Source organism: Trichosurus vulpecula, chromosome 7 (genome assembly GCF_011100635.1).
Source record: "Trichosurus vulpecula isolate mTriVul1 chromosome 7, mTriVul1.pri, whole genome shotgun sequence".
Taxonomy (NCBI): domain Eukaryota; kingdom Metazoa; phylum Chordata; class Mammalia; order Diprotodontia; family Phalangeridae; genus Trichosurus; species Trichosurus vulpecula.
In genome coordinates, this window is record NC_050579.1 from 8,845,647 (window position 1) to 8,865,699 (window position 20,053).

Here is a 20,053-nt window from a genome sequence, read left to right on the forward strand (position 1 = left end):
TCTCAACTTCTGCCAGTGCCCTTTTCCTTTTGTGTGATCTACAGTAGGGGCTTCTTTGCCAATCTCCATTTTCTCTCTGCCTGCTTACTAAGTGCCCCCAGCCCCCTCTTCATCCAGTCAGATATTGAAGATTTCCTGAGTGCCAGGCACCCAGCTAAGCACCGGGGAGGAAGCAGTCAGCACAGACCCTGGCCCCTGCCCTGCCTGCTTCATTACCCCCAATAGGATAGCCTTCTTCACTTAGGTCTGATCTCTCAGTCTTCTTCCAGCTAGAACTGTATGATTCATTCCTAGGTAACCTTTGTGCAGCATGGCTCAAGGGTTTAACGTCTGTCACCTCCATTTACTACTTTCATCATCAAAAAAAATCTGTGAGTTGCGGATGCCAAGCAGAGCTTCCCATTGCACTTTGGATACCTGTGGCGGGGGTGGAAGGGGGAAGGGAGGGGATGAGTGGGGCCAGGCAGGGGAAAGGACAGGGAGGGGAAAGTTGGGGCAAGGACAGGCAAGGACACGGACAGGTAGGCAGAAAGCTGGGTGGAGTTTTCTGGGATTTTTGAAGCATATTTTTATTATTTAATATGTTTAGTTTTCAACATTGATTTCCACAAGATTTTGAGTTACAAATTTTCTCCTAATTTCTACCCTCTCCCACTCCAAGATGGCATACATTTTGATTGCTCCATTCTCCAGTCTTCCCCCCGTTCTGTCACCCCACTCCTCCCCAGTCCCTTTCCCCTTACTTTTGTTTGGGGCAAGATAGATTTGTATACCCCATTGCCAGTATATCTTGTTTCCCAGTTGCATGCAAAAACAACTTTTTTGAGCATTTGTTTTTAGAAGTTTGAATTCCAAATTCTCTCCCTTCTTCCCTCTCCACTCACCCTATTTGAGAAGGTAAGCAATTCAACATAGGCCACACATGTATCATTATGCAAAGCACTTCCATAATAGTCATATTGTAAAAGACTTACTATATTTCCCTCCATCCTATCTTGTCCTACTTTATTCAATTTCTCCCTTGACCCTGCCATTTTCAGAAGTATTTGCTTTTGATTACCTCCTCCCCTGATCTGCCCTGACTTCTATTATGCTCCCTCTCTTATCCTCTTCTTCGAATTTTCCTGTGGGGTAAGATATATATAGTATGTGTTTGTATGTATGTACGTATGTATGTATGTATGTATGTATGTATGTATATTCTCTTCAACTACACTAATAGTGAGAAACGTTTCATGACTTACACACAACATCTTTTGACGTAGGAATGTAAACAAAACAGTTCAACTTTAGTAAGTGCCTTATGATTTCTCTTTCCTGTTTACCTTTTCATACTTCTCCTGATTCTTGCATTTGAAAGTCAAATTTTCTATTCAGCTCTGGTCTTTTCATCGAGAAAGCTTGCAAGTCCTCTATTTTTTTCAAAATCCATATGTAGCCCCGCATTATTATGCATAGTTTTGCTGGGTAGGTGATTCTTGATTTTAATCCTAGCTTCTTTGACCTCTGAAATATCATGTTCCAAGCCCTTCAGTCCCTTAACGCAGTAGCTGCTAGATCTTGTGTTATCCTGATTGTGCTGCCATAATACTCAAATTGTTTCTTTCTGGCTGCTTGCAGTATTTTCTCCTTGATCTGGGAGCTCTGGAATTTGGTGACAATATTTCTACGAGTTTTCCTTTTGAGATCCCTTTCAAGAGGCAATCAGTGGATTCTTTCAATTTGTATTTTACCCTCTGGTTGTAGAATGTCAGGGCAGTTTTCCTTGATAATTTCTTGAAAGATGATTTCTAAGCTCCTTTTTTGATCATGACTTTCTGGTAGTTCAATAATTTTTAAATTATCTCTCCTGGATCTATTCTCCAGGTCAGTGGTTTTTCCAACAAAATATTTCACGTGGGTTTCCATTTATTCATTCTTTTGATTCTGTTTTATAATTTCTTGATTTCTCATAAAGTCACTAGCTTCCACTTGCTCCAATCCAATTTTTAAGGTGATATTTTGTTCAACGGTCTTTTGGACTTCCATTTCCATTTGGCTAATTCTGCCTTTTAAAGCATTCTTCTCCTCATTGGAATTTTGGGGCTCTTTGGCCATTTGGGTTAGTCTTCTTTTTAAGGTGCCATTTTCTTCAGTATTTCTTGGTGTCTCCTTTACAAGTCATTGACTTTTTTTTCCTTTTTTTGAAAATTATATTTTTATTTTTAGTTTCAACATTTAGTTTCACATGTTCTTGAGTTTCAATTTTTCTTCCCTTCCCTCCCTTCCTCCCTCCCCCCAACATGATGGCATGTAGTCTGATATAGATTCTACATAAACTTTCACATCAACCTTATCTACACAATAGTCAAGTGGCAAAGAAGAATCATGAGCAATGGAATGAACCATGAGAGAGAAGAAACAAAACTAAAACAAAAAAGAGAGCAAATTTGCACCCCGACTCCAAAGTTCTTTCTCTGGATGAAGCTAGCTTTTTCCATCATGAGTCTTTTGGAGCTATCTTTGAGCCTTGCATTGCTGGGGAGAGTCCAGTCTATCAAAGTTACTAATCACAGAATCAATATATCTGTGGTTGTGTATAATGTCTTCCTGGTTCTACTCCCCTTACTCAGCATCAGATCATGTAGCTCTTTCCAGGTTATTATGAAGTCTGTATCTTCCCCATTTCTTCTGGCACAATAGTATTCCATTACATTCATATACCACAAATCGTTCAGCCATTCCCCAATTGATGGGCAGTTCTTTGACACCACAAAAAGAGCAGCTATAAATATTTTTGTACATACAGGTCCCTTTTTCCACTTGTGTGATGTCTTTGGGATATAGCCAAAGGAGTGGTATCACAAGGCCAAAGGGTATGCATATTTTATAGCCCTTTGGGCATAGTTCCAATTTGCTCACCAAAAATGACTGTATCTGTTCACAACTCCACCAACAATGTATTAATGTTCCAAGTTTCCCACATCCTTTCCGGCATTTATCATTTTCCTGTTTTGTCATTTTAGCCAATCTGGCAGGAGATATGTGGTACCTGAGAGCTGTTTTGATTAGCATTTCTCTAATCAATAGTGATTTACAATTTTTTCCATATGCCTATACATGTCTATAATTTGTTCCTCTGAATACTGCTTGTTCATATCCTTTGACCATTTCTCAATTGGGGAATGACTTTTATTCCTATAAATTTGGTTCAGTTCCCTGTATGTTTTAGATATGAGGCCTTCATCAGAGACATTGGATGTAAAGATTTTCTCCCAATTTTCTTCTTCCCTCTTAATTTTTGTTGCATTGCCTTTGTTTATACAAAAACGTTTCAGTTTAGAATAATCAAAATTATTCATTTTGCATTTTATAATGCTCTCTATCTCTTTTTGGGTTACAAATTCTTCCCTTTCCCATAAATCTGACAGATAAAATATTCGTTGATCTCCAAAACTGCTTATAGTGTTAGCATTTATTCCTACATCATGTACCAATTTTGACTTTATTTTGGTGTATTTTGTCATTGACTTGTTTTTCATGACTTTCTTTCATCACTCTTATGTCTCTTCCCAAATTTTCCTTTACTGCTCTCCCTTGATTTTCCAAATCATTTTTGACCTCTTCCATGGGCTGAGACCAATGCATATTTTTCTCAGAGGCTTTTGATGTAGGCTCTTACACTTTGTTGAGTTCCTCTGTCTGGCTGTTTTGATATTTTTTGTCACCAAAAAAAGGTTTCTATAGTCTGAGTCTGAATCTGAGTCCTTTTACACTGCCTGTTCATGTTCTCAGCCAACTACTTGACCCTTGAGGTTTTTATCATGGTATGGCTGCTTTTAGAATGGAGAGTACTTTATCCCAAGATTTAGGGACCTTGCGCTGCTGCTTTCAGAGCTATTTCTACTCCACAGTCACTGCAAGCTCTGCCACACCAGAGCTCCTCCACCCCCAAGGATCACTAACCAGGAATGCAACACAGATACAAGCAGGGCAAAGCAAGAGATCCCTGCCTCTGTGCCAGCAAAGTCCTCTCTGCACTGCTGCTTTGATCAGCCACTTGATTATTCCCACTGTGTGGTCCAGGGACTCTGGAAGCAGCCACAGGAACTTCCTGCTGCTGCCACCATGCCACGTCTGCCGCCCTGGAGCCTGGGACCAGACCTCGCAGTTCTCTCACCCAGATCCAGCAGTTTTCCCACTAACCTGCTCCTTTCTCTTTGTCATTTGTAGATTGAGAAGTTTGGTAACTGTGACACCTCAGTGATTCAAGCCCTGAAGTCCTGCTCCACCCAACTACCTCTCTATTTAGTCATTGGTGACCTACTCTGGGCTGTGCTCTACTCCTAGCACATGCGATAGATCCTTCTCAGCGATCTTCCAGGCTGTCTTGGGCTGGAGACTTTTTTCCAACTGTTATTTCATGGGGTCTGTACCTCGAGAATTTATTCAGGGCCATTTTTACAGGTGTTTGGAGGGTTTGGGGGGAGAGCTTAAGTGAGTCCCAGTTTTCCAGCCACCATCTTGGCTCTGCCCCTCAGTTTTCTGGGATTGAGGGAAGTTTTAAGGAAGATGGTGCTGAATAGCTCACTTAGTCAAACCCCCTTACTCTATCTTAGCACAGTGCCTGGCACATAGTAAGCACAGTGGAAGGACTAGCTATCATCATCACCATTATTATTTTTGCTGTAATTACTAGATATGAGGTATCTGAAATGCTAATAGGTTAATCACTTGCCCACAACAAACCTTGTATGTGGAAAGCAGGAGTTCAAACCCAAGCTCGCAGTCAACAACTCCAATACTGCACATACATGGAAATTTCCCCCTCCATCCTGGTTTAATCTGAGGTCCTTGGGGCAAGAGACTGCTTCTTTCCAACCCCAGGACACAACATGGCACCCGTCATGGGGTGACTGCTTATGAAGTGATTCTTTGTGAATTCCTTGCTTCTTCGGGCAACAAGAACAAGAGAAATCCTCCTCCTTACAATATTTGAAGATACCTATTATTTCTCTTCCTCCCTCTTGATCCCCAGACTTCTGAAGGCAAAAAGCCTCTAGTACATTAGACTGATTCTCACGGGCATGATTGACAGGTTTCTCATCATCCTGGTATTTGGCATACTCTCACATGTTATTCTCCCTTATGAAATATTCAGAATATTCAGCGTAGGGTCTGTCTGGGAACAGAGACTGGACTTTATTCACTAAGTAGCTGAGTAGCTTTAGGCAAGTCACTTAATTTCTTTGAGACCAATTTTTTTTTCATCTAAAAAAGAGTACTCAACATCTTTATGGATTTGTGGTAAGGATAAGATAAATTGTAAAGTATAACAACTCGACACTAATATAAGTTTGCCTCGTCTTCCTCTGAGGACCTCATCAACTTTCCACATATTGGGCTATGGCACCTGATGTACCATGATGTTAAAAAAAGAAAGAGAAAGCATCAATAAAACATCTTTATTTTAAAACATTACAAAAACCAAACAAAAAGGTAGAAGGGAATGTTTGACTTGTGGGGTGTTTGTTCAGACGTTGTGGGAAATGTTTGGCATCTATCAGGTTATTACTGCCTACAATTTCATCATTCTCGTTCTACTGTTCCTTTAAAGACATTGCTTTGCTGTCTTTCTTTTTCAGAACCAGCCTTTTTCTGGGCTCAGAGAAGAATATTGTGCACAGATTGTATGATATTCATTAAATTAGATTCTTTCCTCTTGTTTTAGGAATTTGAAGCCTATGTGAATGCTTCTGGGGAACATGGAGTTGTGGTCTTCTCCCTGGGCAGTTTGGTGTCAGATATCCCAATGACCAAAGCCATGGAAATCGCTGAAGCCTTGGGCACTATACCTCAAACAGTAAGTACAACACTCTGCTACTCTTGTATGTCCCTAGAGAAAGCCTAATAATTCCAGGCCCCCAGAAACCAAATGAGTTGTCTTTACTAGGAGATGAGGTTTGGAGTTTCACTGACAGATTGTCTTACTCCACCTCCCAGTCAAGTTGCACTGAATTTAGCCAAAGCTCCTTTAAATATCCTCCTTACAACTGGATTTTAAAAGTATGACAGGGCATCTTTTATTGAATATTTGTTTTTCTTATATATATTTTGAATAGGACTAAAAAGTTGACTGTTTAGTAAAAATATCCCATTGGACATTGTGGCATCTGTTTAGTGGATTAAATATCTGAATAGCATCATAAAAGTCTAGACTTGAACCTGGAAGATACCTTAGTGGTCACAAAAACCAACCCTCCAACATTTTACAAATGAAGAAACTGAGGCTGAGAGAGATGAAGGACTTGACCACTGTCCCACAGGTAGCAAATAACAGAGTTAAGATTAGCCCTTAATTCTCCTGACTCTATATCCAGTGCTCTCTACACATTACAACCCACCCCTAAGTCCTACAAAATATTATCTTGCATTCTCAAAATACTTTAGACCATTTATGTGTTATGACTACTCCATTGAAGGGTGAAATATTGCCCCCAAAGGGCATCATTCCAGTTGTGGAGCCCATTTAGTCCAACTCTCTCATTTTACTGATAAGAAAACCCCAGAAAGGTCCATCCAAGATTACACAGATATCAATACAGTGACAATCTTGGTTTGCACCCACATCTACTGACTGCAAATATACCATAGTTCTTTCATGTGAGTTAGAAATGACATTCATCCTGAGGCAAAAAAATAGTTTTCTAGAATGAGTCAGGGATCCATGCTAAAGGAATTTAGAACAAATTAATCTGCGGTTTCTATAACATATCTAAATTCTATAATGTTCAGGGAAAGTTTTGGTCACAAGTTTTTCTAACCCAACCCTTTTCCATGTCACTTTGACATGCGTTACCATATCAGTAAGAAACAATTGTAACCTTAACTCATCCAGAAACTAGCCAATGAACTTAGGCATTTGATTTCTTGCTTCAAAAAGGCATTTTTTCCAAAGGGCACAAATGGGAGATAGACCTGAAACAAAGCATGTATTTTACCTTTGATGGAATGGCTGAAGGCTCTGTTCATTGATCTCAAGTACTCATTGGTCGATACTTCTCCTCGTAGGCTGAAACTGCATCATGGGCTTTTCGCAAATTCTTTACTTTTTGCTCTCCCAAGGTATTGTGGCGGCACACTGGAACACCACCAAGTAATCTAGCCAAGAACACCAAACTTGTGAAATGGCTTCCACAGAATGATCTACTTGGTATGTGCTCAAGTGTGTGGTAGGGGTAGGAGGGATGAAGTATGAATGTGAAAACGCTGTTACAGTGGTGCCTGTAGACTATATTGAAGTGAGCATCAGTAGACACAACCACAGCCAGCTTTAATGTTTTTTTGAATAATTAAGATCTTTTATTTTTGGTTTAGAACGCTCAGTTCCACATAATTTTGAGTTCCAGATTTTCTTCCCCCCCCCCTTCAGCGCTTCCTCCCCAAGACAGCATGGAATCCAACATGTCTTCTACATATAACTTTGCATTTAACTTATCTACACAACAGTCAAGTTGTAAAGAAGAATTATGACCAATGGAATGAATCAGGAGAAAGAAAAAACAGAATCAAAAAAAAAACCCAAAACAAAAAAAAAAGACAAAAAAAGTAGGAAAAAAAAAAGGCGAGCATAAAGTGAGCCTCAATCTGCATCAAGACTCCATAGTTCTTTCACTGAATGTAGATAGCATTCTCCTTCATGAGTCGTTTGGAGTTGTCTTTGCACCTTGTATTGCAGAAAAGAGCAAAATCTATCAGGGTTAGTCATCACAGAATCCAGATATGTGTGGTTGTGTATAATGTTCTCCTGGTTCTGCTCCATTCGCTCAGCATTATATCGCATAGCTTTTTCCAGGTTGTTATGAAGTCCATATCATCCCCATTTCTTATAGCACAATAGGATTCCATTATCTTCATATACGACAGCTTGTTCAGCCATTCCCCAATTGATGGGAATCCCCTTGATTTCCAATTCTTTGCTACCATAAATAGAGCCACTATAAATAATTTTGTACATAAGGGTCCTTTTCCCACTTGTGTGATCTCTTTGGGATACAACTCTAGAAATGGTATTGCTGGGTCAAAGGGTATTAACATTTTTATAGCCCCCTGGGCATAGTTCGAAATTGCTCTCCTGAATGGCTGGATCAGTTCACAACTCCACCAGCAATGTAAAAATGGCACATTTTTCCAACATCCCCTCTAACGTTCATCATTTTTCTGTTTTGTCATTTTAGCCAATCTGACAGGAGAGATGTGGTACCTAAAAACTGTTTTGATTTGCATTTCTCTAATCAGTAGTGATTTCGAACATTTTTTTCATATGCCTGTACATATCTTTAATTTCTTCCTCTGAAAACTACCTGTACTTATCCTTTGACCATTTCTCAATTGGGGAATGACTTCTTTTCCTATAAATATTTCTCAGTTCCCTGTATATTTTAGAGATGGGGCCTTAATCAGAGACACTGGTCGTAAATATTTTCTCCCAATTTTCTGCTTCCCTCCTAATCTTTGTTGCACTGGCTTTTTTATGCAAAAACGTTTCAATTTAACATAATCAAAATTATTAATTTTGCATTTTATAATGCTCTCTATCTCTTGTTGTGTCATGAATTCTTTGCTATTCCATAAATCTGATATGTAAACTATTCCTTGCTTTCCCAAATTCCTTAGAGTATCAGCCTTTATTCCTAAATCATGAACCCATTTTGACTTTATTTTGGTATATGGTGTAAGATGTTGGTGTATGCCAAGTTTCTGCCCTACCATTATCCAATTTTCCCAGTACTTTTTTGAAATAATCAATTCTTAGCCCATAAGCTGGATTCTTTGGGTTCATCAAAGAGTAAATTGCTATAGTCATTGAGTGCTGCGTCTTGTGTACTCATCTTATTCCACTGATCCACCAGTCTATTTCTTAGCCAGTACCAGGTGTTTTGATGACTGCTGCTTTATAGTACAGTTTAATATCTGGTATGGCTAGGCCACCTTCCATAGTATTTCTTTTCATCAATTCCCTAGATATTCTGGACACCGTGTTCTTCCAGATGAATTTTGTTATTATTTTGTGCAGCTCTGTAAAATATTCTTTTGATAGTTCGATTGGTATGTCACTGAATAAATCAATTACTCTAGGTAAAATTGTCATTTTTATTATATTAGCTTGGCCTAACCAAGAGCAGCTGATATTTGTTTTCCAATTATTTAAATCTGACTTTATTTACTTGAAAAGTGTTTCACAATTACGTTCATATAAGCTCTGGGTTTGTCTTGGCAAATAGACTCCCAAATATTTTATAGTGTCGACAGTAACTTTGAATGGAATTTCTCTTTCTATCTCTCACTGTTGGTCTTTGTTAGCAATGCATAGGAATGCTGAGGATTTATGTGGGTTTATGTCATATCCTGCAGCTTTGCTAAAGTTGTTCATTATTTCAAGTAGTTTTTTACTTGATTCTCTAGGATTCTCTAAGTAAATCATCATATCATCTAAAAAGGGAAAATTTAGTTTCTTCTTTGCCTATTTGTAAGCAGAATGGCCTTTGTTTCCTTTGAGTGACTCAGTTTATCTCATTGGGACTTACTGGGTGCTGGGCCCCAGGCCCAGAGCCCTGTTAGGTGTGGAAACTTGGTGGGGTAGGGCTAACTCAAGGGAGGGCCTAGTTTACATATCTGGGATAGCAGAGGCTTTTTTCACCTGAACAAAATGAATGTTCTGAAGTTCAGGGTGCTGGCTTTTTCCCCTGAACTAACTGAATGCTGTCTGTATGCTCCCCTGAACTAACTGAATGCTGTCTGTATGTTGGATTGAAGTAAGCTTGTCAGCCCCTTCACCTTGCTTCCCTTGGCTAAGCAGATCGAAAGAACCTGTGCTTTCCCGGTGAACTGCTTCACCTTGCTTAAGCAGATCGAAAGAACGTCTGCTTTAGCGGCCTGCCGGCTACACCCCCACGGAAGCTGCTAGATGGATGGTTAAAAACAGCTTCCATTGGAGCCAGAGGCAGCCACAGCCAAAGCTGAAGCAGGAGCTGCCGGTAGCAGAGCTGACCTATGTGTGGATTGAAGAGTGCTGAGCATGGACTTGATGCCAGTGGGTAATCTCTTTACCATAGAGGGGAAGCATGTATATGATTTTGTTTTATAACATCATGCTTCTCTGTGGCCTCCTGGTTACTCTTGTGAGGCGGACTTGTTGGGCCTGGAGACTTTTGATCCAAATATCAAAATGGGGATGGTGCTTTGTGGGTCTGTTACTCTGAAGTTTAAATACATGCTTTAATTCTTCTGCCTCCTGCCTTGAGAATTCCTTATATCCTGCTGTTCCAGACCTTTCAGACATATATGTGATTCTCTGTGAAATTATAAATTCTGCCTTCATAATACACTATTCTAATTCTTTCACTTTGTTTTTCTTCTCGTACTGCTATAGCTAATATTTCTAGCACTAAATTGAATAGTGGGGGTGGTAATGGACATCCCTGTTTCACCCCTGATCTTATTGGGAATTAATCTACCTTATCTCCATTACAAATAATGCTTGTTGATGATTTTAGGTAGATGCTAGTTATAATTGTAAGGAAGGTTCCATTTATTCTTATGCATTCTAGTGTTTTTAATAGGAATGGGTGTTGTATTTTGTCAAAGCATTTTTCTGCATCTATTAAGATGATCATATGGTTTCTGCTAGTTTTGTTTTTGATATGATAAATTATGCTGATAGTTTTCCTAATGCTGAATCAGCCTTGCATTCCTGGAATAAATCCTACCTGATCATAGGGTATTATTCTCGTGATAAGTTGCTGCAATATTTTTGCTAATATATTATTTAAAATTTTTGCATCAATATTCATTAGGGAAATTTGTCTATAATTTTTTTTCTCTGTTTTGACTCTACCTGGTTTGGGTATTAGTACCATATTTGTGTCACAAAAAGAATTTTGAAGGACTCCTTCTTCAGCTATTTTCCCAAAAAGTCTATAAAGTGTAGGAATTATTAGTTCTTTAAATGTTTGATAAAATTCATAAGTAAAACCATCTGGCCCCGGAGATTTTTTCCTAGGGAGTTCATTGATGGCTTGCTCAATTTCTTTTTCTGGGATGGGGTTATTTAGGCATTTTACTTCCTCTTCTGTTAACCTGGGCAATTTATGTTTTTGTAGATATTCATCCATATCTCTAAGGTTGTCTAATTTATGAGCCTACAGTTGGGCAAAATAATTCCTAATTATTGTTTTGATTTCCTCTTCATTAGAGGTGAACTCACCCGTTTCATTTTTGATACTGGTAATTTGACTTTCTTCATTCTTTCTACCACGTGGGATTTCCAGCCGGCCGCTTCTGCCTCGGTCTGGAGCGGCACGGAATGCCACACGCCGAGTACTTTCCGAGCGTACAGATTCGTGCCTCCGGCCTTTCAGACTCTCCCGGCTCAGAAATTTGCTCAGACTGCTCACAGTTTCTAACTCTCTCAAGTCTGCTCAAATTCACTTCTTTATAGGAATCTGACTGACCTTGTGAGAGAGCTCTGGTAAGATGCTGTTTTCAAGTGGCCACCTTGGCTCCAGTTTTATTTATTAATTCAATAGTTTCCTTGATTTCAATTGTATTTATTTCTAATTTAGCTTTCTGGGCCAAGCAATAGGGGCTAATTCCACTGATCCATGGCCATCCTTCACATATGTGAGTACAGGTCTCATATACTCCTTGAAGCATTCCTTTTTCTAGACTCAACTCCCCCATTTCCATCATCATTCCTTATATAGCATGGATTTCAAGATATTTGCCATCCAGATAACCTTCTTCTGTATGCTTTCCAGCTTATCAATGTCCATTTTAAAATGTGCCATCCTGCACAGAGCACAATGTTCCATACATGGTCTGACAAGGGCAGGGTTCAGTAATTGTATTTGGAGGGCAGAGTTTATAATTTCAAAGAGGATCATATATATGTCTGAAAGGTTTGGAACCACTGGATATAAGTAATTCTCAAAGTAGGAGGCAGAAGAATCAAAGCATATATTTAGGCTCCACAGTAACCAACCCACAAGCCAGCATCCCCATTGTGATATTTTGATCAAAAGCTTCCAGGCCCAATAAGTCCTCCTCACAAGAGTAACCAGGAGGCCACAGAGAAGCATGATGGTATAAAGCAAAATGATACGCTTGCTTCCCTTCTATGGTAAAAAGATTACCCACTGGCCTCAAGTCCTTGTTCAGCACTCCTCAATCCTCTTGTAGGTCAGCTCTGCTACCTGCAGCTCCTGCTTCAGCTTCGGCTGTGGCTGTAGCTGTAGCAGCCTCTGGCTCCAACGGAAGCTGTTTGTAAACATCCAGCTTCTGCGGGGGCGTAAGGTACACGAGGAAAGCACAGGTTCTTTCGATCAACTTAAGCAAGGGAAGCAAGGTGAATGGGCCAACAAGCTTACTCCAATCCAACATATAAACAGCATTCAGTTAGTTCAGGGGAAAAAGCCAAACTATTCAAGGGCACTTGTTGACTAAGTGCTAAGGAGCCAATTTTTGGTTACCAACACGTTAATGAACTGCAAATTTTTGCTAGCTTTTGGTTGACTCAAGCTTGGAGTCCACGGAAATTCACAGACTTACTTCCAGCAAAAAAAGATATAGGTGTTAGTGGTAATGGGTTGGACTAGATGGACTAACTCCAAGGTTCTCTGAATTTTTCAGCTCTGGAACTCTGGGAGCTCTGACCATGGGTATGGGCTGTCGAGAGTGTCAGATAAGGGAACCAATAGTTGGCTTTCATCATTTCTTTCTGCATCCATAAATGTGAAAACAGAAAAAGGACAACAGTTGGGAATTAATGGCCCAAGGTGAATTTTCCTGAAATCAATTAACCTAAAGACTATTTGCCCAAATTTGTAATAAAAAGAAAGCATTGCTGTTGTGACATCAAAATGACACAATCCAGTATTTATTGGCCCAGCTGACACATAGTGTCATTACGTTTACAACTATGGCTTTTAAGTAAATTAGCTATAGCAAAATCATTGTTTTTCCCTAAAGGCACTATGGAGTGGTAGGGAGGGTCTAAATGGTAGCTAAAAGTCATCAGTCATCAAAGGAGGATTCTGGGAAGGCAAGTTTTAAAGCTCAGAAGCATTTTCACCACTGTCCACGGTGTGGTCATCTTGTTCAAGAATCACAGACTTGGGCAGCTACACGATGCAGTAGATAGAGCACTGAAACTGGAGTCAAGAAGACCTGGGATCAAATCTGACGTCAGTTACTACTAGCTCTTTGACCCTGGGCAAGTCACTCACCCCTGTTTTCCTTATTTTCCACATGTGTAAAAAGAGCTGGAGAAAGAAATGGCAAACCACTCCAGTATCTCTGCCAAGAAAACCCCAAATGGGGCCACAAAGAGTCAGACATGACTGCTCAACTGAACAACAAGAAACAAAGCCTGTCATAGGGTGTGTAAATGAACAAATAACAGAACTTGTTTTATACTATCATAGAGACCAAGTCTACTAGTGTTTTCTAATGCTTGACCAATGAAGTATATTTTAGAAAAAAAATACTCTGATTTTCCCCCATAGATAATAGTAACAGTAACTCTTTGAAGTGCCCTAAGATTGTGAAATCTCCTATTTTCTGCATTAGTAGATTATCAAGTCATCAAGAGGAATTCTTTCTCTATTTTCCTTCCTAAGCTCACCCGAAGACCCAGGCATTCATCTCTCATGCTGGCTCTCATGGGATCTATGAAGCGCTGTGTAATGGAGTGCCAATGGTGTTGATGCCTTTGTCTGGAGATCAGATGGACAATGCTAAACGCATGGAGTCAAGAGGGGCAGGAGTGACCCTGAATATCCTTGAAATGACATCGGATGATCTCAGCAAGACACTGAAGAAGGTTATCAATGATAAAAGGTAAGAAATCAAGTTAGGATGGCATGGCCATTCTCTACAGACACTTATAATTCAGCTATGCCCCTTCTAAGAGCAAACCTAATTTATGTTAATCCAGATTAGTAATAAGATAAATTGGCAAAGAATCATTCATTTTGATTATATTTTAAATTAACAGCTTATGGGAGCTCTTTTTGAAAATTGCTGTTACTTTCCAATGACTTCTCTCCCTCACAACAAAGTACAAGTTTTCAAAACAAAGATGTCTGAGCAGGAATGCCCTCTGTGACTTCCTAACAAGTGGTTTTATTTGACATGTGGTAAAATCTCTAATACTTGGGACTTGATGACCTCCTTGAAATCCCATCTTGCACCTTGGGATGGCTGTAATTGAAAACTGGAAATCTGCTTCTCTATGTCTTCCTTCCATGATCCTACTTCCACCCTCAGGCACCAAGCAAGACAAGTCTCTTCTCCCTTCCATGTGATAGTCCCTCACACCTTGAAGGCAGCTGTCATGTGTCCCCTAAAATTTTCCCTTCCCTAGGCTAAATGATGCCAAGTTCTATCAGCCAATTCACATTCAAGTTCATTCCTGAACATCATCCTCTGCATGTGCTTGACTTCATTATTGTCATTCATAAACTAAGTAGCCAGCCTGAGCACAGGACTCCTGATCCAGTCCATCCAGGAATCCTCATTATAAAAAGTCAGCTTGGACCAAGGCAGCTTCTTCCAATCTTTCTGACCACCACGTCACATCCTTGAGTGCTAGATAGCAAGCTTGCAGTCTGTAAGACATGTACACGAACTATGGTCTAGTCATATTTCTTCTACCCTCTGATTGATCCTGTATCTTCTTTGATCTTTCATTGACCAAGTACAGTCTTAAAATATCTTTTTTGGTGTCCAAAGCAAATTGAGTTAACCAACAACCTGCTTTTATTGTAGCCTTTAGGGTGCTGCCATGATTTATCCAGAGTTTGGTCACCTTTAGTTTCCTTCTCACCTAATGCCTAGTGCAATCACTTCTTGATTGACTGAGCTAAGTTAGCTGATGAGCTCCCTGTGTAGCCACATCAAGATCTTCAGAGACTTCACCTTGTATTCTTCTTCACTGAAATAAAAAAAAATTTGGTTCATGATTTTCAGTTTCCTCTCCGCCTTGAGCTGATTTTATTAGTAGAATTTAAAGCAGTAGCATCCTAAACATTCTTTTTTTTCAATTCTGAAATTCATTCTCTAAAACCTTGGTCATTTCCTCCTCTATCACAGACACTGTAATGAAGTGTTCACTTTTCCTCCAAGGTCCTGTTATGTTTATTTCAACAATAAGTTCCCTGTCAGTAATCAGATTCAGATCCAAGAGAATTGTTCTTCCTGAAATTTACTACACATTTTGAAAGGCAAGCAAGGCAATGGAGGAGTGGCTCCAGCTCTTTGCTTTATGCAGGAAGACCCTTCTAGAATATATTTGGTTATCTGAAGTGGGCCATTACTCTACCATTTTGCCACCATAGTACCTTTGTGATTCACTTCAGGAACCATCATTCTTCCCTCTGGTCATGCAATCTGCTGTTTATTTCTTCCACTACCATTCCTCTGTCTCTTCCTCCATAAGTCCTCCCCAAACACTCAACACCATATTTCACCACTTCAATTTGTAGATTTCCTCACAAGAGTCAATTTCTTGATATACACTCAATAAATTCTTGTTGAACTAAATTGAATTGAATATACATTGTCATTTCATCCTCTTTTATCTACTCTGCTGCATTTGGACAAGTTATTTCCTTCCACATATGTATTATAGTCAAAAGTCACATCTCATTAATTAATAGAACTGCACATTTCCATGTGGGCTTCTCCATAATAATTTTTCTTCTTATGCAAAACCTACTAAATTCTGTGGCATTTGGCTCTGTGGATATATGCAGACAATTTTCTTCTTCCCTGACTATTTTCTGTTTGATGCCCTCTTGATCAAATTCACAGATTTTAAGCCAATTTTTTGGCTTTCTTAGAGGCATTCCATCCATGGTCAAGTCTATCATTCCTAGCTCCTAAGCTGTAGTTCAGAAATTCAAATCCTATTCTCTGACACTGTCTTTAATATCTTTAGCATCACTTGTCTAGTTGTGTCTGATATTCTGTTAAACTCTGCCAATCCCCTAATGCATAAACCAATTGCTTCCAGCTGTTCTTTGTGTGAGAAGATCTTCGAAGAAATCCTGTTTGATGTACTGATAGAAAAATAGGAATCTGAAATCTCAAGGCTTGAGTTTGAATCATGTCTCTCATTCTTACCATAGACTAGCCATTTCTGCTCTCTGATCTTTAGTTTCCTCTTTTGTCAAATGAGGGAGTCAAACTTCATAAACCCCAGAGACTCCTTCCAGCTCAAGCATGCATAAATTTCTGGCCACCTGATGGCTCTTCCTTTATATATTGTCTCTGTAGCTAATCCTTTGCTATGTTGGTGTCTTCTACCCATCTGTTAATTCATCAATTAATTAATTCATCAAAGACATAAATTCTTAAATTGATCTATGATGTTAGTTCTTCCTCTTGGAAATGGTCCACCTCCATGAGAATGTGAATCCACCATCCCTGGAGGTCTTCAAGTGGAGATTGAATGATTACTTCTTAAAAACTGTCTTAGAAGAGACTTATGCTTTGGAAGTAGGATTAATCACTTAATATATGAGGTCCTTCCAGCTCTGTAAACCCATGATTCTATAATTCCTTAATTCTGGAATCTATGAACCTAACCTCTTATGGAGTGACCAAATAACACTGAGAAAGATATAGGTCTTGGCTTCTGTGTAGCTTGACTACCTCTACAGCAAACCAAAGAGGTCATAGTTCTCTATCATTGGAGGTTTTGCATATTAATCTACATTTTTAATATTTTTAGCTACAAGGAAAACATCATGCATCTGTCAGCTCTTCACAAAGATCGGCCTATCAGCCCCCTTGACCTTGCCGTGTTCTGGATCGAATTTGTGATGAGAAACAAAGGGGCCCCCCATTTACGCCCTGCTGCCCACGACCTCAACTGGATCCAGTACCATTCCTTGGATGTAATTGCTTTCCTCCTGGCTATTGTATTGACTGTTGTACTAATTGCTCTGAAATGCCTCAAGTTTTGTTTCCAGAATTGCTTTTCTAAAAAAGGAAAAGCTAAGAATGCCACCAAACCTAAGTCTCACTGAGCCACACTTTAAAAACTAAATGAAATTTTAGTTTTTTTTTTCTCTCTGTGGTTTCAGAAAATGTACCCATATGAATTACATGCACACCCAGGCACACAAGTACACATATGTACCTTCATGCAGACAACTCATTTTGTAATCAATTTTTGATAAAGAAAATCTCAATCTTATCTTTTTGTTTATTGAAGTAGGAGCATAGAGTTTGAGATCTAGAAGAGGGCCATTTAGTCCAACCACCTCATATTACAGCTGAAGAAATGGAAATGAAATGATAGGGAAATATTTCTGCAGAAGATGAGTCTTAGAGGAGGGGGCGGGTAGCTGACTTCCCACTTAACGTGCAGGAGAGATGGGCTACACTTAGATTGTCCTCAAGGCATAGAATTAAGAACAATAATGACTGAGGGAATTACATCATTTAGGTCAGGGTCAGAGAAAACCTCCTAACAATTGGAACTATCCAGCAGGAATGGCCAAACTGAGGTAGAGGTTAGTTCCCATTCACTGGGGCTTTCCAAGTCGACTTGGATGAGCAGAGCCTGGAATGCTGTATAAATACAACCTGGGAGGTTGCTCCACATACAGATTTGACTCGCTGACCCCTGAGGTCTTTTCCAACTCTCAGATTCTGTGATTCTAAGACCTTTTCTGGGGTTACACACCTAGTTTGCAGCTGAGCTAGGACAGAAGGAAGGTCTTCTGACTGTTAGCCCTGCTTTTTCCCTCTCAAAACACAATGCTATCAAGACACAAAAATCTAGAACATAACTGCAGGGCTGATGTTCCTTCCACATTCTTCAAGATTCTAGCTTCAAATCATTTGTTTAGAACAACTGTATGAGTCAGTTATTCACTTGGAATCACTTTTTAAGGCTAGGAACACATGTGACTTCCTAATGAGTGGTGACTTAATCATTTACTATAAAGGTTAATGCATTCCCCCACCACCTTCTCTCTAGTTCCAGCTTCCATTTCTTTGCAAAACACTGCTGGTTGAGCTCTTCCACTAATAATACATGGCCTCATGGGCGGAAGATTCATGCAATTCCTTTGGATACAAGAAGGTGGGCACACCTGCTAAGATGGGCTGCTGCTCTTCTTCATAATGTTGGGAATTAATTAGACTGTGTCTCTCAAAGGAAATGGATTGTTTCTGCATTGCAAGACCAAGATAGATCAGGCCAAACAAAGAAAAATGCCATGTGGTGCTCTGCTAGTACAAATGGATCAGAATGTCATCAGTCACCCACAAGCAGGGCTTGTAGCAAAGTAACAAGTTATTATATTGATCAATACAAAACTAAATACATGAATAAATCCCTACTAATTATTTTTCCTGGAGGCTCTTTTTTGTGACTTTGTTTTGCTCTTGTGTGCATTGTTTTGGCTTCTTTTAATAACCATTTAGGCACTGATTTATCCAGCATTGTATGTTTGTGGAACAGCAACAGTCTTGATGGAGTTTTCAGCCTAATAGGGCCACTAAGAAGAGATATGTTGCTACTTGGATGCATCTGCAACCTCATTGATGTGGGCCCTCCTCTCTTCTTCCAAAGGTCCACCTCCTTCTAACACTCATCCACCCCTTCTCAGTCTTCTGGATCATTGTCAAAGTGCTCCAATCAATAATCAACAGGCTTGAAGCACTCAATGTCCTAAAAGCCTTCTTCCTAATATCTCAGCACAATGCGGGTGGAAGTGAAACACATGAGTTGTCCATTTAGCTCTGTGGCCTTTGCTGTGTGACTGACTACCCCCTTTTCAATCTCTTTAACACTGCTTCCAGGGTTCAATTGTTCAGTAGAAACAGAAGCTGTAGAAGGGTGGGATGTTACAGTTGTAGACCTAGACCTATAAGAGGACACAGAAGCCATCCAATCTAGCCCCCTTACTTCACAGCTGCAGAGTATAAGAAACTAGATGGAGGGAGCCCAAGATCTTCTGGTGACTAAGTGCTGAAGCCAAGATTCAAACACCCCTACTCTGACTCCAGGATCAGATCGAGCACATCTGTGGCAGCCTTTTTCTCCATCACCATGCTTCTTACCACTTCCCTTTGTGTGACTGATAGTCTCAGTTCTTTGGCATCCCCAGGGTTCCATGGCTTGCACCTAAACAATATTGCTAGAAGAATCTTGGTATTAAAAGAAATATACCTTGGGAATATAAGGCTGGGTAGAAGGTCCCACAGGAACTCAGAGGCAGCAGAGAGGAATTATTGATGCAGGAAGTAGGAGTCATGGACAGTTTCACAGACTGAATGACATTTGAGATGGAACTCCAAGGGCAAATAGGGTTTGGATGGAGTTGGGAGGAAGGAAGAGCATTCTAGGGAGAGTGGACATCTTGACCAAAGCAAGAGAGATCAGAGAGTATGGAGGTATAGTCAGAAAAGCACAAAGATGTATCTTTGGGCTGGGGAGTTTGGAATTCTTCCCATGGGAATAAAAATTCCACATAGATTTAAAAGGAGTGCCATGATGTGATGAGGGAGGATAGCAATATTGAGGATGGATTCAAGTTGGGAAAGACTGGAGGCATGGAGACCTTTAGAATAGAATCCAAGGGAAAGTGAATGAAGTCTAGATCAGGGCTGTTTTATGGGAAAGTATGAAAGGTCCAGATGAGAGAAGTCAGATGGTGTAGAAATGACACTAGCTGGTACCTCTGAGCTTGACCAACAAGTCCAGCTGTGCCACCTGACAAAGACCTAATGCTCATAAAGCTAGACGGACTTAAGATAACAGACACAAGAGCAGGTGGAAACCTTCAAGGAGTGTGTCCCATTCGTGCCAGCCCTTTCAGGATGGCTGGCCCCAAACCTCAGCTCCCTGCACTACAAGGCATGTTCTGGACTCCACTGGTATCAAGTCAATGTGGCCATGGCCAGGATACTGGCTCCCATTGATCAGGCTTAGGTCTGGTCATCCCCATCTCTTGTAGGTACATTCACCTGAGGGAGAAGTGTCCATGGTGGAAAT

At 40.0% G+C, this 20,053-nt stretch overlaps 1 protein-coding gene across 3 annotated transcripts in view; it reads left to right on the forward strand.

The window, feature by feature from the left end:
• LOC118856157 (UDP-glucuronosyltransferase 1-2-like) overlaps nt 1-18,408 on the forward strand; it is a 63,711-nt gene extending 45,303 nt beyond the window's left edge. For all 3 annotated transcript variants that reach the window (XM_036766278.1, XM_036766277.1, XM_036766276.1), the window contains 4 exons: nt 5,711-5,842; nt 7,105-7,192; nt 13,659-13,878; nt 16,775-18,408. In XM_036766278.1, coding sequence (XP_036622173.1) covers nt 5,711-5,842; nt 7,105-7,192; nt 13,659-13,878; nt 16,775-17,072 — 738 coding nt within the window. In that variant the 3' untranslated portion in view covers nt 17,073-18,408. The remainder of the gene's footprint in view (nt 1-5,710; nt 5,843-7,104; nt 7,193-13,658; nt 13,879-16,774) is intronic.
• The last annotated feature ends 1,645 nt before the right edge of the window (nt 18,409-20,053 follow it).